This window comes from Musca domestica, unplaced genomic scaffold (assembly GCF_030504385.1).
Source record: "Musca domestica strain aabys unplaced genomic scaffold, Musca_domestica.polishedcontigs.V.1.1 81, whole genome shotgun sequence".
Lineage (NCBI taxonomy): Eukaryota > Metazoa > Arthropoda > Insecta > Diptera > Muscidae > Musca > Musca domestica.
In genome coordinates this window covers 2,523,762-2,550,100 of record NW_026712412.1, presented here as the reverse complement: position 1 = coordinate 2,550,100, position 26,339 = coordinate 2,523,762, and the positions used below count along the sequence as shown (strand labels likewise).

The 26,339-nt window shown below is 36.9% G+C and overlaps 1 protein-coding gene across 6 annotated transcripts in view; it reads right to left on the bottom strand.

Annotated features, from left to right (window-relative positions):
* The window catches only part of LOC101892885 (putative FERM domain-containing protein FRMD8P1), a 1,829,920-nt gene that overhangs the window by 274,186 nt on the left and 1,529,395 nt on the right, over window positions 1–26,339 (bottom strand). For 4 of the 6 annotated variants that reach the window (XM_059131212.1, XM_059131209.1, XM_059131210.1 and 1 more), the window contains one exon: window positions 22,045–22,192. The exons of the other annotated variants lie outside the window; for them this stretch is intronic. In XM_059131212.1, the coding sequence (XP_058987195.1) occupies window positions 22,045–22,192 (148 nt within the window). The remainder of the gene's footprint in view (window positions 1–22,044; window positions 22,193–26,339) is intronic. 6 annotated transcript variants of the gene reach the window in all.

Here is a 26,339-nt window from a genome sequence, read left to right as displayed (position 1 = left end):
GAGTATTGTGGACAAAGAAGTGGACTTATTGATTGAAGGTATAAAACATTTCAGTGGTCAGGGAATCTGTAAAAATATCGACATCAGAGCAAATAAGGTCCATGGCGGACTCTGCCATTCAGGCAGCGACAAAACAATTGCCGCCTCACTTAATGAAAAATATAGAATGGTTGCACTTCGACTATTCATATCAGGTACAAAGTAGGAATTATGTAATGTACTGTTCTCGGCTCGGCCGACTGATCTACTTTCCTACACCCGCACTTATAAACATTTTCATCTTTGTGCATTTGTTATGCTTTTCGTTTGCTTACCGGAAGTTCATGACTGCCACATTTGCCTTTCTTTTTATTACTCTTACGACTGTAGTAGGGAAGTGGACGGAATCCATTATATTCACGCTGAAGCAAAGTTCCAGACAAACCAATAGAACAAATATCCACCATGTTCTTTATTTGGATCAAACTGTACTGATACTGGTTCTATTGTAATTTTGCTCTTCAGGGTAATGAAAGAATTTTTCTCTGGATCTTTCCAGAAAAAACGGCAACACTTTTCATTAGTCTTGTCAGTGACATTGCTTTTTACACTACTTTCATAATCTGCTACATTTTCTCGCTTCGTTCGAAATTGTAGGTTTTAACCAAGATTCTGTCACACCAAAAATATTAAGATCTTTCTCCTCCAAAATATTTGTTAATTCATTTATTTTAAATGAATTCTTACTTAAGTTATAACTTCTAAGATTTTCATGCCCAACATTAAAATTGTCATTAAAATTGCATAGCTGATTCAACAAAAAACTATAATTGCTAAAAACTTCACCTAAGTTGGTTGAAAAACTCATAATAACAATAGAGCCCAAACGATCAACAATAATGTAAAAGATAACAAATACCAAGAAAATATAAAAATCAAATAAATAATATTATATAATGTACATTAAAGTACTCAACAAGCTCCACTAACGACTGCACATCAGCATTCAGCTGTTAAACAGGAACAGCAGCATCAACACCTTCAACAAATGCATTATCAGCAGCAGAAATACGATCACCTTTTAGCGTACTGAAACACTGGGGAATATCAAATTCTTCCTCCCTTCCATCTGGGAGCAAAACCAGTGCTTATCTTATTGTTTCTCCACAATTTACGATAAAGATACATTAATTTCGAGGCTGCGCGGTTATGGTGATCATACCTACCCCCAGGAATATCACTAAGCTACAGCGAATTTCGATGCTTTTGGTAATCTTTAACAAGTACAGAATTGAATTTTACAAGCACATACCTTTCGAAATATAACAACAGGGTCTTACATCAACACCACACAAGGTGGCTATTCTTAGCACAGGGTCCCTTAATTGTTTAATGCCATCAGGCAAGTCACTAATAGTTTGATGGATCGATTGAGACGCCTTGTAAGAATATCACTTTGAGCATCTGTTTTCTGCATAGCTTGTTCATCTTCTGCATGTTCAGCATCTTGGCACCGGCGGACTAACTCCTCAGCTTTCCAAATTCTATCATTAACCTTCGACAGTATTGTTTTCACAACACCCTTATTTTTAAGCATAAAGCTCTCAAATTGCTCCTCAACGCATAGCAAATATGATTCAAACTAATTCTGCATTGTTCCAATAACATCGGCACCAATTTCCATACTGTTAGCATTCTCTGCACATTCAATAGCTGATGTAGAGACATTTGCCTTATCGTCAGAGCTCCTCTTAATACACGTAGGACACTTAAATAAAAATCATTGACTTCCTATGTGTATACAACTGTGTTGTTCTCTTGACACATCGACACATTTTATGTCGGAAAACACTCCACAAATACAACAGCCGACACTGTGTGGGTTGCTCTTGACAACAAGCGCACAGGTAGAGCATGTATACGTTTTTGTCGTAGCTGACATGACCAAAGATACGGATACTGCTAGAAAATACTTTCGTCATCTTACGGGACAATGTAACAAATGCAAACAATAACAAAAAATTAAAAGTGCAAAGCGCAAAGCGCAGGAAGGACAAATTATTAATAAAATAAGAAATATGTCGCATTACAATTACAAATATTTAAAAAATAAATCCAAGTCACCAGAGCTTCGAAATAGCCTTGGCAGCGAGAAGAAGAAACTAAGGGAACCAGCAAGTCTATCAACCGAACTGCCAGCTTGTCAACGAATGCAGTCAAATACTTAACTGTAAAATGTATCTAAAATATTACGTTGTAAGTAGAGTGATAAGTTAAATGTAAATTTCAGTTTATTTAACTAAAAACTAAGTGTGTTGTGCTTGCGAAGGTGACTGAAGTTTTCTTTTTTTTTTCGAAAATTAATGAGTATTGTGGACAAAGAAGTGGACTTATTGATTGAAGGTATAAAAACATTTCAGTGGTCACTGAATCTGTAAAAATATCGACATCAGAGCAAATAAGGTCCCTGGTGGATTCTGCCATTCAGGCAGTTTTAGCTGTCCAAAGACAGACTTTTGATAAACAATTGAAACTGATTGAAAACAGGTTTAGTGAAATCGTAGTTTCAACACCAGACGTTGGGACTTATAGTGAAATATCCATTGTACCGGGAGTACAATGCGAGGAATCATTAGACATTATAAAATCTTTAGCGGATTTAGAGGGCAAGCATGAAACTTACGTTTCATGGCGTCAGGCGGCTCACAAAGCCTATAAACTTTTTGAGAAATATGATGGCAGCTCGAGGCACTATCAGGCCGTAGCTATCATACGAAATAAAATAAAGGGACCAGCAGATATGATCTTGTCTTCCTTCAATACACTTCTTAACTTCAAGGCAATTATTGCCCGTCCCGATTTCACATACTCGGACAAACGTCCGATTTACCTCATTGAACAAGAATTATCAACCCTCCGGCAAGAAAATCTTACACTTCTGGAATATTATGATGAAGTTGAGAAGAAACTTACTTTATTGACTAACAAGACATTGATGACCTACGACAAAACAATTGCCGCCTCACTTAATGAAAAATATAGAATGGTTGCACTTCGACTATTCATATCGAAATATAACAACAGGGTTTTACATCAACACCACACAAGGTGGCTATTCTTAGCACGGGGTCCCTTAATTGTTTAATGCCATCAGGCAAGCCACTAATAGTTTGATGGATCGATTGAGACGCCTTGTAAGAATATCACTTTGAGCATCTGTTTTCTGCATAGCTTGTTCATCTTCTGCATGTTCAGCATCTTGGCACCGGCGGACTAACTCCTCAGCTTTCCAAATTCTATCATTAACCTTCGACAGTATTGTTTTCACAACACCCTTATTTTTAAGCATAAAGCTCTCAAATTGCTCCTCAAGCTAATTCTGCATTGTTCCAATAACATCGGCACCAATTTCCATACTGTTAGCATTCTCTGCACATTCAATAGCTGATGTAGAGACATTTGCCTTATCGTCAGAGCTCCTCTTAATACACGTAGGACACTTAAATAAAAATCATTGACTTCCTATGTGTATACAACTGTGTTGTTCTCTTGACACATCGACACATTTTATGTCGGAAAACACTCCACAAATACAACAGCCGACACTGTGTGGGTTGCTCTTGACAACAAGCGCACAGGTAGAGCATGTATACGTTTTTGTCGTAGCTGACATGACCAAAGATACGGATACTGCTAGAAAATACTTTCGTCATCTTACGGGACAATGTAACAAATGCAAACAAAAACAAAAAATTAAAAGTTCAAAGCGCTAAGCGCAGAAAGGACAAATTATTAATAAAATAAGAAATTTGTCGCATTGTCACCAGAGCTTCGAAATAGCCTGGGCAGCGAGAAGAAGAAACTAAGGGAACCAGCAAGTCTATCAACCGAACTGCCAGCTTGTCAACGAATGCAGTCAAATACTTAGCTGTAAAATGTATCTAAAATATTACGTTGTAAGTAGAGTGATAAGTTAAATGTAAATTTCAGTTTATTTTAACTAAAAACTAAGTGTGTTGTGCTTGCGAAGGTGACTGAAGTTTTTTTTTTTCGAAAATTAATGAGTATTGTTGGACAAAGAAGTGGACTTATTGATTGAAGGTATAAAAACATTTCAGTGGTCAGGGAATCTGTAAAAATATCGACATCAGAGCAAATAAGGTCCCTGGTGGACTCTGCCATTCAGGCAGCGACAAAACAATTGCCGCCTCACTTAATGAAAAATATAGAATGGTTGCACTTCGACTATTCATATCAGGTACAAAGTAGGAATTATGTAATGTACTGTTCTCGGCTCGGCCGACTGATCTACTTTCCTACACCCGCACTTATAAACATTTTCATCTTTGTGAATTTGTTATGCTTTTCGTTTGCTTACCGGAAGTTCATGACTGCCACATTTGCCTTTCTTTTTATTACTCTTACGACTGTAGTAGGGAAGTGGACGGAATCCATTATATTCACGCTGAAGCAAAGTTCCAGACAAACCAATAGAACAAATATCCACCATGTTCTTTATTTGGATCAAACTGTACTAATACTGGTTCTATTGTAATTTTGCTCTTCAGGGTAATGAAAGAATTTTTCTCTGGATCTTTCCAGAAAAAACGGCAACACTTTTCATTAGTCTTGTCAGTGACATTGCTTTTTACACTACTTTCATAATCTGCTACATTTTCTCGCTACGTTCGAAATTGTAGGTTTTAACCAAGATTCTGTCACACCAAAAATATTAAGATCTTTCTCCTCCAAAATATTTGTTAATTCATTTATTTTAAATGAATTCTTACTTAAGTTATAACTTCTAAGATTTTCATGCCCAACATTAAAATTGTCCCTAAAATTGCATAGCTGATTCAACAAAAAACTATAATTGCTAAAAACTTCACCTAAGTTGGTTGAAAAACTCATAATAACAATAGAGCCCAAACGATCAACAATAATGTAAAAGATAACAAATACCAAGAAAATATAAAAATCAAATAAATAATATTATATAATGTACATTAAAGTACTCAACAAGCTCCACTAACGACTGCACATCAGCATTCAGCTGTTAAACAGGAACAGCAGCATCAACACCTTCAACAAATGCATTATCAGCAGCAGAAATACGATCACCTTTTAGCGTACTGAAACACTGGGGAATATCAAATTCTTCCTCCCTTCCATCTGGGAGCAAAACCAGTGCTTATCTTATTGTTTCTCCACAATTTACGATAAAGATACATTAATTTCGAGGCTGCGCGGTTATGGTGATCATACCTACCCCCAGGAATATCACTAAGCTACAGCGAATTTCGATGCTTTTGGTAATCTTAAACAAGTACAGAATTGAATTTTACAAGCACATACCTTTCGAAATATAACAACAGGGTCTTACATCAACACCACACAAGGTGGCTATTCTTAGCACAGGGTCCCTTAATTGTTTAATGCCATCAGGCAAGTCACTAATAGTTTGATGGATCGATTGAGACGCCTTGTAAGAATATCACTTTGAGCATCTGTTTTCTGCATAGCTTGTTCATCTTCTGCATGTTCAGCATCTTGGCACCGGCGGACTAACTCCTCAGCTTTCCAAATTCTATCATTAACCTTCGACAGTATTGTTTTCACAACACCCTTATTTTTAAGCATAAAGCTCTCAAATTGCTCCTCAACGCATAGCAAATATGATTCAAACTAATTCTGCATTGTTCCAATAACATCGGCACCAATTTCCATACTGTTAGCATTCTCTGCACATTCAATAGCTGATGTAGAGACATTTGCCTTATCGTCAGAGCTCCTCTTAATACACGTAGGACACTTAAATAAAAATCATTGACTTCGTATGTGTATACAACTGTGTTGTTCTCTTGACACATCGACACATTTTATGTCGGAAAACACTCCACAAATACAACAGCCGACACTGTGTGGGTTGCTCTTGACAACAAGCGCACAGGTAGAGCATGTATACGTTTTTGTCGAAGCTGACATAACCAAAGATACGGATACTGCTAGAAAATACTTTCGTCATCTTACGGGACAATATAACAAATGCAAACAAAAACAAAAAATTAAAAGTGCAAAGCGCAAAGCGCAGAAAGGACAAATTATTAATAAAATAAGAAATTTGTCGCATTACAATTACAAATATTTAAAAATAAATCCAAGTCACCAGAGCATCGAAATAGCCTGGGCAGCGAGAAGAAGAAACTAAGGGAACCAGCAAGTCTATCAACCGAACTGCCAGCTTGTCAACGAATGCAGTCAAATACTTAGCTGTAAAATGTATCTAAAATATTACGTTGTAAGTAGAGTGATAAGTTAAATGTAAATATCGGTTTATTTTATCTAAAAACTAAGTGTGTTGTGCTTGCGAAGGTGACTGAAGTTTTCTTTTTTTCGAAAATTAATGAGTATTGTTGGACAAAGAAGTGGACTTATTGATTGAAGGTATAAAAACATTTCAGTGGTCAGGGAATCTGTAAAAATATCGACATCAGAGCAAATAAGGTCCCTGGTGGACTTTGCCATTCAAGCAGCTTTAGCTGTCCAAAGACAGACTTTTGATAAACAATTGAAACTGATTGAAAACAGGTTTAGTGAAATCGTAGTTTCAACACCAGACGTTAAGACTTATAGTGAAATATCCATTGTACCGGGAGTACAATGCGAGGAATCATTAGACATTATAAAATCTTTACCGGACTTTGAGGGCAAGCATGAAACTTACGTTTCATGGCGTCAGGCGGCTCACACAGCCTATAAACTTTTTGAGAAATATGATGGCAGCTCGAGGCACTATCAGGCCGTAGCTATCATGCAATATAAAATAAAGGGACCAGCAGATATGATCTTGTCTTCCTTCAATACACTTCTTAACTTCAAGGCAATTATTGCCCGTCCCGATTTCACATACTCGGACAAACGTCCGATTTACCCCATTGAACAAGAATTATCAACCCTCCGGCAAGAAAATCTTACACTTCTGGAATATTATGATGAAGTTGAGAAGAAACTTATTTTATTGACTAACAAGACATTGATGACCTACGACAAAACAATTGCCGCCTCACTTAATGAAAAATATAGAATGGTTGCACTTCGACTATTCATATCAGGTACAAAGTAAGAATTATGTAATGTACTGTTCTCGGCTCGGCCGACTGATCTACCTTCCTACACCCGCACTTATAAACATTTTCATCTTTCTGAATTTGTTATGCTTTTCGTTTGCTTACCGGAAGTTCATGACTGCCACATTTGCCTTTCTTTTTATTACTCTTACGACTGTAGTAGGGAAGTGGACGGAATCCATTATATTCACGCTGAATCAAAGTTCCAGACAAACCAATAGAACAAATATCCACCATGTTCTTTATTTGGATCAAACTGTACTAATACTGGTTCTATTGTAATTTTGCTCTTCAGGGTAATGAAAGAATTTTTCTCTGGATCTTTCCAGAAAAAACGGCAACACTTTTCATTAGTCTTGTCAGTGACATTGCTTTTTACACTACTTTCATAATCTGCTACATTTTCTCGCTTCGTTCGAAATTGTAGGTTTTAACCAAGATTCTGTCACACCAAAAATATTAAGATCTTTCTCCTCCAAAATATTTGTTAATTCATTTATTTTAAATGAATTCTTACTTAAGTTATAACTTCTAAGATTTTCATGCCCAACATTAAAATTGTCCCTAAAATTGCATAGCTGATTCAACAAAAAACTATAATTGCTAAAAACTTCACCTAAGTTGGTTGAAAAACTCATAATAACAATAGAGCCCAAACGATCAACAATAATGTAAAAGATAACAAATACCAAGAAAATATAAAAATCAAATAAATAATATTATATAATGTACATTAAAGTACTCAACAAGCTCCACTAACGACTGCACATCAGCATTCAGCTGTTAAACAGGAACAGCAGCATCAACACCTTCAACAAATGCATTATCAGCAGCAGAAATACGATCACCTTTTAGCGTACTGAAACACTGGGGAATATCAAATTCTTCCTCCCTTCCATCTGGGAGCAAAACCAGTGCTTATCTTATTGTTTCTCCACAATTTACGATAAAGATACATTAATTTTGAGGCTGCGCGGTTATGGTGATCATACCTACCCCCAGGAATATCACTAAGCTACAGCGAATTTCGATGCTTTTGGTAATCTTTAACAAGTACAGAATTGAATTTTACAAGCACATCCTTTTAATACACGTAGGACACTTAAATAAAAATCATTGACTTCCTATGTGTATACAACTGTGTTGTTCTCTTGACACATCGACACATTTTATGTCGGAAAACACTCCACAAATACAACAGCCGACACTGTGTGGGTTGCTCTTGACAACAAGCGCACAGGTAGAGCATGTATACGTTTTTGTCGAAGCTGACATAACCAAAGATACGGATACTGCTAGAAAATACTTTCGTCATCTTACGGGACAATATAACAAATGCAAACAAAAACAAAAAATTAAAAGTGCAAAGCGCAAAGCGCAGAAAGGACAAATTATTAATAAAATAAGAAATTTGTCGCATTACAATTACAAATATTTAAAAATAAATCCAAGTCACCAGAGCATCGAAATAGCCTGGGCAGCGAGAAGAAGAAACTAAGGGAACCAGCAAGTCTATCAACCGAACTGCCAGCTTGTCAACGAATGCAGTCAAATACTTAGCTGTAAAATGTATCTAAAATATTACGTTGTAAGTAGAGTGATAAGTTAAATGTAAATATCGGTTTATTTTATCTAAAAACTAAGTGTGTTGTGCTTGCGAAGGTGACTGAAGTTTTCTTTTTTTCGAAAATTAATGAGTATTGTTGGACAAAGAAGTGGACTTATTGATTGAAGGTATAAAAACATTTCAGTGGTCAGGGAATCTGTAAAAATATCGACATCAGAGCAAATAAGGTCCCTGGTGGACTCTGCCATTCAAGCAGCTTTAGCTGTCCAAAGACAGACTTTTGATAAACAATTGAAACTGATTGAAAACAGGTTTAGTGAAATCGTAGTTTCAACACCACACGTTAAGACTTATAGTGAAATATCCATTGTACCGGGAGTACAATGCGAGGAATCATTAGACATTATAAAATCTTTACCGGACTTTGAGGGCAAGCATGAAACTTACGTTTCATGGCGTCAGGCGGCTCACACAGCCTATAAACTTTTTGAGAAATATGATGGCAGCTCGAGGCACTATCAGGCCGTAGCTATCATACGAAATAAAATAAAGGGACCAGCAGATATGATCTTGTCTTCCTTCAATACACTTCTTAACTTCAAGGCAATTATTGCCCGTCCCGATTTCACATACTCGGACAAACGTCCGATTTACCCCATTGAACAAGAATTATCAACCCTCCGGCAAGAAAATCTTACACTTCTGGAATATTATGATGAAGTTGAGAAGAAACTTATTTTATTGACTAACAAGACATTGATGACCTACGACAAAATAATGAAAATATAGAATGAAACTTAATGAAAAATATAGAATGGTTGCACTTCGACTATTCATATCAGGTACAAAGTAGGAATTATGTAATGTACTGTTCTCGGCTCGGCCGACTGATCTACCTTCCTACACCCGCACTTATAAACATTTTCATCTTTCTGAATTTGTTATGCTTTTCGTTTGCTTACCGGAAGTTCATGACTGCCACATTTGCCTTTCTTTTTATTACTCTTACGACTGTAGTAGGGAAGTGGACGGAATCCATTATATTCACGCTGAATCAAAGTTCCATACAAACCAATAGAACAAATATCCACCATGTTCTTTATTTGGATCAAACTGTAATGAAAGAATTTTTCTCTGGATCTTTCCAGAAAAAACGGCAACACTTTTCATTAGTCTTGTCAGTGACATTGCTTTTTAAACTACTTTCATAATCAGCTACATTTTCTCGCTTCGTTCGAAATTGTAGGTTTTAACCAAGATTCTGTCACACCAAAAATATTAAGATCTTTCTCCTCCAAAATATTTGTTAATTCATGTATTTTAAATGAATTCTTACTTAAGTTATAACTTCTAAGATTTTCATGCCCAACATTAAAATTGTCCCTAAAATTGCATAGCTGATTCAACAAAAAACTATAATTGCTAAAAACTTCACCTAAGTTGGTTGAAAAACTCATAATAACAATAGAGCCCAAACGATAAACAATAATGTAAAAGATAACAAATACCAAGAAAATATAAAAATCAAATAAATAATATTATATAATGTACATTAAAGTACTCAACAAGCTCCACTAACGACTGCACATCAGCATTCAGCTGTTAAACAGGAACAGCAGCAGAAATACAATCACCTTTTAGCGTACTGAAACACTGGGGAATATCAAATTCTTCCTCCCTTCCATCTGGGAGCAAATCCAGTGCTTATCTTATTGTTTCTCCACAATTTACGATAAAGATACATTAATTTCGAGGCTGCGCGGTTATGGTGATCATACCTACCCCCAGGAATATCACTAAGCTACAGCGAATTTCGATGCTTTTGGTAATCTTTAACAAGTACAGAATTGAATTTTACAAGCACATACTTTCGAAATATAACAACAGGGTTTTACATCAACACCACACAAGGTGGCTATTCTTAGCACAGGGTCCCTTAATTGTTTAATGCCATCAGGCAAGTCACTAATAGTTTGATGGATCGATTGAGACGCCTTGTAAGAATATCACTTTGAGCATCTGTTTTCTGCATAGCTTGTTCATCTTCTGCATGTTCAGCATCTTGGCACCGGCGGACTAACTCCTCAGCTTTCCAAATTCTATCATTAACCTTCGACAGTATTGTTTTCACAACACCCTTATTTTAAGCATAAAGCTCTCAAATTGCTCCTCAACGCATAGCAAATATGATTCAAACTAATTCTGCATTGTTCCAATAACATCGGCACCAATTTCCATACTGTTAGCATTCTCTGCACATTCAATAGCTGATGTAGAGACATTTGCCTTATCGTCAGAGCTCCTCTTAATACACGTAGGACACTTAAATAAAAATCATTGACTTCCTATGTGTATACAACTGTGTTGTTCTCTTGACACATCGACACATTTTATGTCTGAAAACACTCCACAAATACAACAGCCGACACTGTGTGGGTTGCTCTTGACAACAAGCGCACAGGTAGAGCATGTATACGTTTTTGTCGAAGCTGACATGACCAAAGATACGGATACTGCTAGAAAATACTTTCGTCATCTTACGGGACAATATAACAAATGCAAACAAAAACAAAAAATTAAAAGTGCAAAGCGCAGAAAGGACAAATTATTAATAAAATAAGAAATTTGTCGCATTGCAATTACAAATATTTAAAAATAAATCCAAGTCACCAGAGCATCGAAATAGCCTGGGCAGAGAGAAGAATAAACTAAGGGAACCAGCAAGTCTATCAACCGAACTGCCAGCTTGTCAACGAATGCAGTCAAATACTTAGCTGTAAAATGTATCTAAAATATTACGTTGTAAGTAGAGTGATAAGTTAAATGTAAATATCGGTTTATTTTATATAAAAACTAAGTGTGTTGTGCTTGCGAAGGTGACTGAAGTTTTCTTTTTTCGAAAATTAATGAGTATTGTTGGACAAAGAAGTGGACTTATTGATTGAAGGTATAAAAACATTTCAGTGGTCAGGGAATCTGTAAAAATATCGACATCAGAGCAAATAAGGTCCCTGGTGGACTCTGCCATTCAGGCAGCGACAAAACAATTGCCGCCTCACTTAATGAAAAATATAGAATGGTTGCACTTCGACTATTCATATCAGGTACAAAGTAGGAATTATGTAATGTACTGTTCTCGGCTCGGCCGACTGATCTACCTTCCTACACCCGCACTTATAAACATTTTCATCTTTGTGCATTTGTTATGCTTTTCGTTTGCTTACCGGAAGTTCATGACTGCCACATTTGCCTTTCTTTTTATTACTCTTACGACTGTAGTAGGGAAGTGGGCGGAATCCATCATATTCACGCTGAAGCAAAGTTCCAGACAAACCAATAGAACAAATATCCACCATGTTCTTTATTTGGATCAAACTGTACTAATACTGGTTCTATTGTAATTTTGCTCTTCAGGGTAATGAAAGAATTTTTCTCTGGATCTTTCCAGAAAAAACGGCAACACTTTTCATTAGTCTTGTCAGTGACATTGCTTTTTACACTACTTTCATAATCTGCTACATTTTCTCGCTTCGTTCGAAATTGTAGGTTTTAACCAAGATTCTGTCACACCAAAAATATTAAGATCTTTCTCCTCCAAAATATTTGTTAATTCATTTATTTTAAATGAATTCTTACTTAAGTTATAACTTCTAAGATTTTCATGCCCAACATTAAAATTGTCCCTAAAATTGCATAGCTGATTCAACAAAAAACTATAATTGCTAAAAACTTCACCTAAGTTGGTTGAAAAACTCATAATAACAATAGAGCCCAAACGATCAACAATAATGTAAAAGATAACAAATACCAAGAAAATATAAAAATCAAATAAATAATATTATATAATGTACATTAAAGTACTCAACAAGCTCCACTAACGACTGCACATCAGCATTCAGCTGTTAAACAGGAACAGCAGGATCAACACCTTCAACAAATGAATTATCAGCAGCAGAAATACGATCACCTTTTAGCGTACTGAAACACTGGGGAATATCAAATTCTTCCTCCCTTCCATCTGGGAGCAAAACCAGTGCTTATCTTATTGTTTCTCCACAATTTACGATAAAGATACATTAATTTCGAGGCTGCGCGGTTATGGTGACCATACCTACCCCCAGGAATATCACTAAGCTACAGCGAATTTCGATGCTTTTGGTAATCTTTAACAAGTACAGAATTGAATTTTACAAGCACATACCTTTCGAAATATAACAACAGGGTCTTACATCAACACCACACAAGGTGGCTATTCTTAGCACAGGGTCCCTTAATTGTTTAATGCCATCAGGCAAGTCACTAATAGTTTGATGGATCGATTGAGACGCCTTGTAAGAATATCACTTTGAGCATCTGTTTTCTGCATAGCTTGTTCATCTTCTGCATGTTCAGCATCTTGGCACCGGCGGACTAACTCCTCAGCTTTCCAAATTCTATCATTAACCTTCGACAGTATTGTTTTCACAACACCCTTATTTTTAAGCATAAAGCTCTCAAATTGCTCCTCAACGCATAGCAAATATGATTCAAACTAATTCTGCATTGTTCCAATAACATCGGCACCAATTTCCATACTGTTAGCATTCTCTGCACATTCAATAGCTGATGTTGAGACATTTGCCTTATCATCAGAGCTCTTAATACACGTAGGACACTTAAATAAAAATCATTGACTTCCTATGTGCATACAACTGTGTTGTTCTCTTGACACCTCGACACATTATATGTCGGAAAACACTCCACAAATACAACAGCCGACACTGTGTGGGTTGCTCTTGACAACAAGCGCACAGGTAGAGCATGTATATGTTTTTGTCGTAGCTGACATGACCAAAGATACAGATACTGCTAGAAAATACTTTCGTCATCTTACGGGACAATATAACAAATGCAAACAAAAACAAAAAATTAAAAGTTCAAAGCGCTAAGCGCAGAAAGGACAAATTATTAATAAAATAAGAAATTTGTCGCATTGTCACCAGAGCTTCGAAATAGCCTGGGCAGCGAGAAGAAGAAACTAAGGGAACCAGCAAGTCTATCAACCGAACTGCCAGCTTGTCAACGAATGCAGTCAAATACTTAGCTGTAAAATGTATCTAAAATATTACGTTGTAAGTAGAGTGATAAGTTAAATGTAAATTTCAGTTTATTTTAACTAAAAACTAAGTGTGTTGTGCTTGCGAAGGTGACCGAAGTTTTCTTTTTTTTCGAAAATTAATGAGTATTGTGGACAAAGAAGTGGACTTATTGATTGAAGGTATAAAAACATTTCAGTGGTCAGGGAATCTGTAAAAATATCGACATCAGAGCAAATAAGGTCCCTGGTGGATTCTGCCATTCAGGCAGCTTTAGCTGTCCAAAGACAGACTTTTGATAAACAATTGAAACTGATTGAAAACAGGTTTAGTGAAATCGTAGTTTCAACACCAGACGTTGAGACTTATAGTGAAATATCCATTGTACCGGGAGTACAATGCGAGGAATCATTAGACATTATAAAATCTTTACCGGACTTTGAGGGCAAGCATGAAACTTACGTTTCATGGCGTCAGGCGGCTCACACAGCCTATAAACTTTTTAGAAATATGATGGCAGCTCGAGGCACTATCAGGCCGTAGCTATCATGCAAAATAAAATAAAGGGACCAGCAGATATGATCTTGTCTTCCTTCAATACACTTCTTAACTTCAAGGCAATTATTGCCCGTCCCGATTTCACATACTCGGACAAACGTCCGATTTACCCCATTGAACAAGAATTATCAACCCTCCGGCAAGAAAATCTTACACTTCTGGAATATTATGATGAAGTTGAGAAGAAACTTACTTTATTGACTAACAAGACATTGATGACCTACGACAAAACAATTACCGCCTCACTTAATGAAAAATATAGAATGGTTGCACTTCGAGTATTCATATCAAGTACAAAGTAGGAATTATGTAATGTACTGTTCTCGGCTCGGCCGACTGATCTACCTTCCGCATTAGCTTTAGCTCAGGAAGTGGAATCTAATAGGGAGAGGTATCAGTTTCCGTCTAATTTTGCCAGATCTCGCGACCATAAAGAAAACTTAAGGAATTATCAAGCGACAACTGGATCTTCCTCAGCTGAAACTTATGTAAGGAAATATCCTCATTTCACGAAAGGGCGTAGGTCTGACAACAATAAGTCTTATTTACAGAGTCGAGTTGAACCTATGGACGTTGATGATTCAGCTCGTTTTAGACAATCGATAAAATATAGGAATCATTACAGTGACGTTCCATCTCCAAGTGGTCAAGGATCAAAGAGACTCTTGCAGACAATAAAGAAAAAAAAACTAATTCCGGAATAGAAAAACTTCAATTCCTAAGATGTGCAAATGTAAATTTCAAAAAAATTAAGGACATGCAGGTACCTCAAGGCATATCGAAGAAATTTAAGGGAATGATGCAAAATTTGTCGGAAGTTTCTGCAAACCCCGACGAGGCACTTCCATACAATACGAATATCGTGGCCACAATTCGTACTTCTACGACTGATCCCACGTATTACAAGCTCTACCCATACCCAATGGGTGTGACGGAATTTGTAAATTCTGAAATAAAGGAATTGTTAAAAGTTGGAACAATAAGGCCTTCTAGGTCCCCATACAATAACCCTATCTGGGTTGTTGATAAGAAGGGAAAAGATGAGCAAAGAAACCTTAAAAAACGTCTAGTCATTGATTTCAGAAAACAGAATAGATAACAGTCGATGATAAATATCCGATTCCAGAGGTGATAGCAATACTAGCAAACCTTGGCAAAGCAAGGTACTTTACAACTCTCCCTCTTTAACGACACAAGTTTCCTCCGGTTGCTGGGATGAGCTCTCGGAGGCCAGGGTGTCACAGAAATTTGTACAAATCGAGACTGAGAGAGATATAACACAGTTTTGTTGAGTTTTTAATTCAGTTTGGTCTTTATTAGAATCGTTTTTGAGAGTTCGTGTATTATTATATCAGTAAAAGTATTTAAAGCTACCAAATCTGGTCTCTTTCCGTGATTTGGAGTGACCTGGCAAAGTTCACAACTGCCCCGGTAACTTCGTTCTCTCGTAGGTGACCTGGATAAGTTCACCCGATTCTCAGATCCACATTTGGCTGGGTATATCCTTTGTTTCCGGCGGTGACCTGGTTAAGTTCACCGATCGCTTCCTGCGGGTAGAGACCTGTCCTCCAATTTCGTGGTTAAAAGTTACCCCTTTTTCTAGTTGATCCTTTAAGTGGTTCTACAGCGGGAAAAGAGAGCGGGAAATTCTAGGCCCTGAAGATCCTACGCTATACCCAAGGGATACGAACTCTTCAAGGGTTATCGTTAAAAACCGAGAACCCAAGGGATACGAACTCTTCAAGGGTTAACCTAAAATACCGAGAACCCAAAGGATACGAACTCTTCAAGGGTTAACCTATAATACCGAGAACCCCAGGGATACGAACTCTTCAAGGGTTTTGTCTAATATACCGAGAACCCTAGAGATACGAACTCTTCAAGGGTTATTGCTGAAAGCCGAGAACCCAAGGGATACGAACTCTTCAAGGGTTAACCTATAATACCGAGAACCCAAGGGATACGAACTCTTCAAGGGTTTTGTCTAATATACCGAGAACCCAAGGGATACGAACTCTTCAAGGGTTTTTTGGGGGCTTGCACTACTCTGACTCACCTAAGGAAAGAAACTGCTTCGCTGGGTCTTGGTTCGTTTTGGACTTCCACGCACTTGTCACCTTTGCCACTTTGATAAAACAACTGATCCCCATCCGTCAATCACTTTCCTCTTTTATACCATTGTCCTGATCCCCTTCTGTAACAAACAGCAACCAATCATCACCGACTTACTATCAGCATCACTTTGCCGAATTATGTTGTTGGTGCTTGTTATTATTTCAAATGAGCAACGCATTCCATTCTAACACAGCCCTTCTGCCGCTGCTTGTTTTTTTCTAGTCAGCGACGCATCCAACTCAAACACTCCGGCTTGTTGTTGCTACTTGTTTTTTTCGAGTCAGCGACGCATTCAATTCAACTACGCAGGTTTGTTGTTGTTGCTTGTTTTGGTCGTCGACGAAATGCATTGTCCTAACGGTATGTTGTTTTGATGTCACAAAACATATAAACAACAATGAGGGCCAATCGATCAGGCGGGAAAAAATTCAACGAGGGCAGTAAATTAAATGGGGAATTCATATTTATTCAATAATTCATTTTTAACAAAAATAACAACAAACATAACAAGAATAATAACATTGGTTGGGACGAAAACGAGGGTACCGACTTTCGTCGTCACACTCTATAGAGAGAAAACTTCATTTTCGGTGGCAAACGGGAAATATGAATTTTGTAGACTTCATTTTAGCCTGAAAAATGCTCCTAGCCTTTTTCAAGGACCATTGATTATGTTTTGAGAGAACAAATCGGAAAGACATGTTATGTTTATGTGGACGATGTTATAATTTTTTCCGAAAACGAGGAAGACCACATTAGACACATTTCGTGGGTCTTGACTAGATTGGTTGAAGCCAACATGAGAGTTTCTCGTGAAAAATCTCACTTTTTTAAGGAGAGTGTTGAATATCTTGGCTTCACCGTATCTAGAGATGGCATCAAAACGTGCCCAGAAGAAGTGGAGGCGATTCGCAATTACGAATAGCCCACTACACTTTATAACATCAGGTCATTTCTAGGCCTGACAAGTTATTACAGATGTTTTATTAAAGACTTTGCTTCAATAGCAAAACCTCTGTATGACATTTTAAAAGGGGACATTGGGAAGGTTAGCGCCTCTCAATCAAGGAAAATTAAGATTAATTTTGATGAAATTCAACTCCAAGTTTTCCAAAAGTTGAAAGAAATCCTTGCCTCCGAAGATGTCTGACTGTTATACCCTGACTTTAAGAAGCCATTTAATTTGACAACAGACGATTCGGCATTAGGACTAGGGGCAGTGTTGTCTCAAGGTGGTAGGCCTATAACAATGATTTCCAGATCATTGACCTAAAGGGAGCTAAATTATGCCACTAATGAGCGTGAATTATTAGCTTTTGTTTGGGCTATAGGAAAATTGAGAAACTACCTTTATGGTGTTAGGCCACGGACCACCAACCCCTTACGTTTGCGGTCTCAGACAAAAACCCAAACGCAAAAATCAAACGTTGTATGGCCTTTGTTGATGAACATAACGCCAAAATCTTCCACACACCTAAAAAAGAAAATTATGTGGCAGACGCCCTCTCAAGACATGCCATACATTGTTTGGAATTAAATTCACACGACACCGTGAATCCAGATTCTCAGATCTTATATGCATTGGAAGATGATATCTCATCAGAGGCAGCGACAGTATACAGTGAGATATTTTAACTCATACGATTGACTGTTTCAAGAACAACAGATTATACTCCACGAGGCAAACTTTCCTAAAACTAGAAAGTTCATCATTTATTCGGAGAAAGTCCGTCATATGATTGACTTCACTGACAAGAACACTCTAGTCAATGATGTGAAGTTAGTAGTCGGCCCAAATTTTGTAAATTCCATTCATTGCGATCTGCCTACTCTTGCGTGCATCCCGCACGAATTGGTAAGTCTTTTTCCAAGAACAAAATTTTGGCATTGCAAGAATATGGTTCAAGATATTTTTGATTAAAATGAACAAAGAGAGATAGTTGTTACTGAATATAATCGTGCTCATAGAGCAGCACAGGAAAACGTTACACAATTTCTCTCAGACTATTACTTCCCAAACATGGTTAGGATAGCAAACGAAGTTGTGGCAAACTGTAGAGTATGCGCCAAAGCGAAATATATTAGGCACCAGAGGAAACAGGAGATGGGTTTAACACCGTACCCCTCCTATGTTGGTGAGATGCTGCATATCGATATATTTTCCACAGATAAGAAATACTTTCTAACCTGTGTGGATAAATTTTCATAATTCGCTACTGTACAGACTATACCTTCACGAACCATAGCTGACCTAAAAGGTCCAATATTACAATTAATGAATTTATTTCCTCATACGAAGAATGTCTACTGCGACAATGAAAAGTCCGAGACAATATGATCCCTATTGCGAGACAACTTTGGTTTCAATATTTCCTACGCATCCACCCATTAATAGTACTTCAAACGGGAAAGTTGAACGCTTTCACAGTACCCTTTCAGAGATCTCAAGATGCCTCAAATTAGAAAAAAAAGATTGAGAGTACGGTTGATCTAATCCTACTTGCAACAGTGAAATATAACCGAACCATACACTCTGCGACAAACCAAAGACCAATAGACATAATTCACTTTTCATCGGAAGATGGTAAAGAGAAGGTGAAAGAAAGATTAACTAACGCTCAACTCACATCGTCTCGACAGAATAGATCATTTAATGTTGGAGACAGATTGATGGTAAGGAACAATAAACGGTTAGGTAATAAACTAACCCCCCTATATTCTGAGAAAATAGTTGAAGCAGATCTAGGAACAACTGTTCTTATAAAAGGGAGGGTAGTCCACAAGGACAATTTAAAATAATACGAACACGCCCTTACTACCTTTTTTTGAATTAATTACCTCTTTCAGCTGATTTTGACAATGATACTATCCATCCGTCCAACTACAGCAACACTAATGGACTATTCCAACAGTAAATACATCCCGATTACAGACGGCAACGTGATTATTTGGAGAGATTTTGACTACTTGAGACATACATAGCATATGAAACTGAAAGCCTCACCAAACATTTTTCTTTATCACACATGGTTACATTACTAAATTCCGATACAATGCGGATACGAGACCTTTTAACAACTTTAGAAGTTCACCACAGACATGCAAGGAGCATCAATGTGGTAGGAATAACTCTTAAAATAATTGCTGGAACGCCTGACTTTGATGACTTCGATTGACTTAAATTTAAACAACAAGAAATCACAAACGCTATGAACAGACAAATATCAATAAACACAAAAACTCAGGAACAAAATTATTCAATGACAAAGCCTAAACAAACCGGATCACTTGTATGAGACCCTACTTTCTAGAAATCGAATAATAATTTGCGAAATCGAGTCATTAATATTGTCAGTCATCTTAGCAAAGATAGTAATAATTAACCCCATGCTTTTAGATACTAAAGACCTGAAAAATGTAATGGAAATAGATAATATAAATGTAACTATTACAGATTTGTAGGAAGTGTCTCTTGTTAAAGTCCTTTTAGACAGTAAGCTATTACATTTTATTATAAAGTACCCTAAACCTAGTTTGGAATGTAAGAAAATCATTGTTTTCCCAGTTCAAAACAATGGAACAACACTACATCTCACTGACAACAATGTTGCTGATTGCGGAACACAAACGTTGGTAATTGGAAATTGAAGCGCTACTCTAACATCATCATTTTGTCAAGAACTATCGGAAACAATATGCGCTCGATCATCAAGACATACTAAGTCTTCTTTATCTACAAAGATTAAGCATAAAAAATCTACAGCATATCAATGACGTAAAGGCAAAGGCACTGATACGTCCTGCATTTTCAATCTTAATTTTTGCTGGTAAGCCCGGCTAATACAGAACTTGTACTATTCACAAAGAAACGCAAAATAGATCAATTTTCGAATGAAGTTACACTGAATCTCTCCTCGTGCCCCAAACATTTCAGTACGACCCAGGACCAGGTTTTAAACTAAATAAGAACACCGAGTAGCGTACTAAAAAGGCCTCATTGCACTCTATTCATGCAGGAACGCCATTGCGAAAAGCTGGGGCTTAGGTCACAAGTAGTACACTAGATGCATGTCACAGTGGTCTTATCTGTTCTCAATTTGTGGGTGCCTGTCTGGTGGCATGTGATTCAATTCAGAGCATCCATATTCCATATTAACCACAGATCAGATAGACGCTTCCTTACTTACATCCTAACCTCTCAAGAGCACCCCTGGATATTTTGGCTAATTCCCAAATAGCAAGTGTGCACTGAGAATACCGGAAGCTGTAAGATGGCGCTCTTCCCGTATTGATCATACACAAATGCGGCACATTTTTTTATCCTCCACCTTGACAAGAAGGGTATATTAACTTTGTCATTCCATATGTATCTTCCCTAAATATTCGTCGTAGACCCGTTAAAGTATATATATGCATAATCAGCATAAAATTGAAATGGAATCACGATACATAGTTGGTATTGAAAATGAGACCTATCGGCCCATCTTTTGATATAGCCGCAATATTACGGTTCTTCCTGATATTCGGTATTTTGATGATTTTTGTCACATTTTTTCATGGATTTGTTTAAAAATTTTAATTTTTAGGTCACAGTGGGTCCTAGCTACATTAGCGCAACGTTGAACGTGTTTTTTTAGTTCCCATATAATGGTACCTCACGATGTTCGTTATTTTAATGATTTTTGCCACATTTTTCCACAGATTTGTCTAAAAATTGGTATATTTAGTTCATATTGATTTCTAGCTCCGGTTGAGAACACTAAATACTTAATTCTATGTAGGGCGCATATAACGATATCCGCCGATATTCGATATTTTTATTATCCTAGACTCATTTAACCACGAAATTGTTCCAAATTTGGTATTTTAGAATGCAGTTCTTCTTCTGCAGTTCTTTTGGAAAATCTTCTAAATCCTACACCCGCATTTTTAAACATTTTCATCTTTCTGCACTTATTATGCTTTCGTTCTAAATGAACGAAATAGCATAGCCATGTAAGTTGGTTTTGTTTAACCAAAACCGATTCGTCGATCTTGCCTTGTCTATTAAGAGAACAGTGTTGGCATGCTTGTTCGGAAGTTCATGACTGCCACATTTTTCATTTATTTTTATTACGCCTACGACTGTAGTAGGGAAGTGGACGGAATTCATTATCTTCACGCTGTAGCAGAGTTCCAGACAAACCAATAGAACAAATATCCACCATGTTCTTTTTTTGGATCAAACTGTGCCAAGACTGGTTGTATTGTAATTTTGCTCTTCAGGGTAATGAAAGAATTTTTCTCAGGATCTTTCCAGAAAAAAACGGCACAACTTTTCATTAGTCTTGTCAGTGACATTGCATTTTACACTACTTTCATAATCTGCTACATTTTCACAGGTTTACTTTGTGGTTAATGATTTATATAGCTGATGGTTTGGTATTTTGCTTCAGACGGATTTTTTTAAACAAAATTAAAGAAATTTGGTATATGAAGTTTGTAATATATATTTAATCTTCAGATTTTACAGTCGATGTTATAAAAAGTTCGGCCAGAACGAACTTTATTGCTTGTGTATTTATAGTCTAAAATGTGTTATGATTAAAAACTTGTAATGATTACTTAAAACTTGGATACATACCATTATGAATTTCATCTGCCCTGTAAAATTTTCTTCTTTTTGCAATAAGTTCCGTAAAGTGTGATATTAAAGCATCTATCATAGATGCTTGCTGGGAGAATATTTGCATGAGCTTTGACATTGGAAGACCATTTTCCACAACGTCGAACTGGAAACAAATATAAAATAAAACAAGTAAAAAAACATTAAGTTCGGCCGGGCCAAACTTTTAATACCCTCCACCTTAGAGTAAAAGAAACATTAGAAGAAATGTGGCAAAAACCATTAAAATGCCGATTATGGGGAGGTACCGTTATATGGGGGCTATACCAAAACGTGGACCTATAATTACAATGTTTCGCCACCGGAGCTGGAACCCATTATGACCCACAAATACCAATTTTTAGACAAATCAGTGAAAAAATGTGGCAAAAACCATCAAATACCGAATATCGGGAGGTACCGTTATATGGGGGCTATATCAAATCATGGACCCATGCATGCAATGTTTCGCCACCGAAGCTGGAACCAGTTATGACCAACAAATACCAATTTTCGAACAAATCCCTGAAAAATGTGGCAAAAATCATCAAATTACCGAATATCGGGAGGTACCGTTATATGGGGGCTATACCAAAACGTGGACCTATAATTACAATGTTTCGCCACCGAAGCTGGAACCCATTATGACCAACAAATACCGATTTTTAGACAAATCCGTGAAAAAATGTGGTAAAAAAACTAAAATACTAAATATCGGGAGGTACGTTTATATGGGTGCTATACCACAACGTGGACCTATACATGCAATTTTTTGCCACACGCTCAGGGACCCGCTATGACCTACAAATACCAATTTTAAGACAAATCCGTGAAAAAATGTGGCATAAATCATCAAAATACCGAATATCGGGAGGTACCGTTATATGGGGACTATACCAAATTATGGACCCATACATGCAATGTTTTGCCACACGCTCAGGGACCCGCTATGACCTACAAATACCAATTTTAAGACAAATCCGTGAAAAAATGTGGCATAAATCATCAAAATACCGAATATCGGGAGTTACCGTTATATGGGGACTATACCAGAACGTGGACCGATATATCTCATTTTCAATACCAACCATCCTAGACACAATGCAAATAGCTCTGCTAAATTTTGGAGCTCTACGTCAAATAATGTGGGCTGTATCGTGATTTCAACAGACAGACAGACGGACAGACAGACAGACAGACAGACGGACATCGTTAAATCGACTTAGAATTTTATGCTGATTATGAATATATATACTTTATGGGGTCTAAAACGAATATTTAGGGATGTTACAAACGGAATGACAAAGTTAATATACCCTCCTTTCCAAGGTGGAGGGTATAAAAAATGTCTATTCATAAATTTTGAAAGTATTGTGATTTTTATCTTCCTGACAATTATTAAAAATGTCCTATTTTACATTTTAAAATGCCGTAATTTATTTATTCCATACATGTTCTAATTTATTATTGATGGCACATATTTAATCGCAGTTCTCAAAGTGGATTGAATTGAACAAAGAGAAAAAATTTTTGTTCGCTCAGCAAATTGTGTGTGGAGGAATAAACTAGATATTTAATAATTCAGGTTTTTTTTTAAAATAAATGCAATTTTGGGAGTACAATACAAAGTTAAAAATGCAACATGCTGTAGACTCCTTAAATATGTCCGTTCTGGGTCAATGATCAACGACGACAAACTCAACAACTGTCTGTGAGACTTGACAATCCGGCAACTCTTGACTCTTCGTCCCTTTTGGGCTAACTATCAACGAACTCATGAACTCATTAACTATTCGAAATAACCTTCCATTTTCAATGAAATAGTCCGCCTTGACCTGACTTTGTTTTATTTTCTTATAAGTAAATTACTAGTAAGGAGTTCAAAGATATGTTTTAGCTTGCTATCAGACACTTGCAGTTTATAAACCCAGTCGATAATGTTCATTGTGAGTACCAACATATTTCCCGCTACTGTTTCGTATTGACATGAAGGTCACGTTGGACATCAGCTCGTCCCATCCACATGAGTCATCTTCGCAACTGAGCGATGGGTAACGATAGAATCAAACACCTGTAATATCTTTACGAGGGGATAATGGAGGCGTTGCTTTTTTTAATGCTTTGGAATTGCAATCTGTGACAATTTTGAAGCACTTTCCGAGTAGGTAAATTCTAAGCATAGTAGGAAACTGGACGGAATTCATTATCTTCACGCTGAAGCAAAGTTCCAGACAAACCAACAGAAGAAACATCCGTCATGTCCTTTATTTGGATCAAACAGTGCTAAGACTGGTTGTATTGTACTTTTGTTCTTCAGGGTAATGAAAGAATTTTCCTCGGGATCTTTCCACATAAAAACGGCACCCCTTTTCATTTGTCTTATCAGTGACATTGCTATGTGGCTATATTTTGGCATGAACTTTCGAAAGAAGTTAGTAATGACAAAAAAACTTGAGCTTTCGGGTCTTCGAACCTTTTTATGTCTACTGTCTTTTCTACTCCATGGCGTATGCCATTAGCACTCACTGGATGTCGTAATAAACTTACACTCTCCTGAAGGAACGAACATTTACTTGGCCTTGGCGTCAATCCTTCTTCTATGGCTACTAGGAACTCTTCCATAACTTGGAGTCTTTCACTTATCGTCAGGCTCGGGATTATTACCCCATCCACATAGCTTATGATTATTCTTCGATTTTTCAACTTACTTATTTCTTGCAAGACCACTGGGGCATTTGTTAATCCGAAAGGCATTACATTATACTTATAGAGACTGTGTTGGTAATGAAACTAATTCCTTGGATGCTACCTGGTATTATCCTTACGTCATGTCTATCGTCTTAAAATACTTATTTCCAGATAACAATGAAAGCTGCTCTTCAATCACTGCTTTTTGATGGTTACTTCATTAAATGCTCAATAATACGTGCACACGCGACTTTCACCGTTCGCCTTTTTTACCTATAAAACTGAAGCTGCATATGCCGAATCACTTGGACGAATAATACGACATCAAAGCAGCATATCAATTATATCTGACACAATTTGTCTTTGAGAAAATGTAACTTGGTATATCTTGCCAACACTAGAATTGGCTGTAGACTTATTTCCCTTTGTGTACTTTTACAACACCGAAGATTTTCAAGGTTTTCAGCAATACAATGTTCATATGACGTCAGTATTTTTAAGTTACCTTTTTGTTGCTCTTTCAGACTTTCTCCGATAATAAATGTACTTGACATTGTTGACTTCACTTTCAAATCGATGCTCACTTCACTCTGAATAATAGATCCACAAAAACCTTTCATTCTTCTTGACTTCAATTCCATATTAGCACCTTCTGCAAATAAAGCCTTCCGCATTAAGATAAAGTCGCTTTTTGTGTCCACAAAACCTTCAAAATTCTTACCAATGGTCGTAACCTCTTAAATAAATGATGGACAGTAATCCTGTCAGCTTCCACGATTGTGCATTTATTTATGCATTGCGAAGCATCGTGACCAAACATTGAACATTTACTACTCTTTGGCTTCTTCAATGGTTGTGGACAACTAGTTCATGCGTGTTCGATCTTATTACAATTAAAATATGTTGCTTCCTTGGTAACGCTCCACCTGAGCACTTGTGCTTTTGTTATCCTCATCATTATTTTTATGCTTCCTTGCATACGTTGGTACGGTCAATTTCTCCAACGACATTCATAGTTCTGTCTCAGGGTTCATAGCTAAAAGTGTTTTTGTTATTCTACCGTCATTGATGTAATTTATGATGTACGACAACGTCGAAGCCACGTCCGTGCTTCTTCTTTCCCCTATGGTCAATATTTCACCACTTGTAAAGGTTTTTATCTACATTTTATAGACACTATTAATTTTACGACGAACTGCAAACATGGCTGTTTCATTTGACCATCCGTGTAACATTTACTACTTTTCAACCTTGTCAATGAAGTGGTTTGATGTAATATTTCCTTTAACTGGGTCGAAGTCTGGTACCATAACCATGTATTCACTTAAACAAGCAGATGTTCCTGGTTGTCTTGGTACAGTCTGCCTTTCAACCTGCTGTTATATATCTCTTACGTTAAATGTTGAATTTTAGACGACCCTTCTGCTGATGTGGTCGTTAACTGCTGCACACTTCGTATTATTTGTTAGAGAATCATCGCCTATCTCAGCTTCAATAAATCCATGCAAATTCTCCTGTGACTCTGAATCTTCAACTTCAACACTTCGTCACTACCTTGCAAGCCATGAGACTAGTAATTTTTCTTG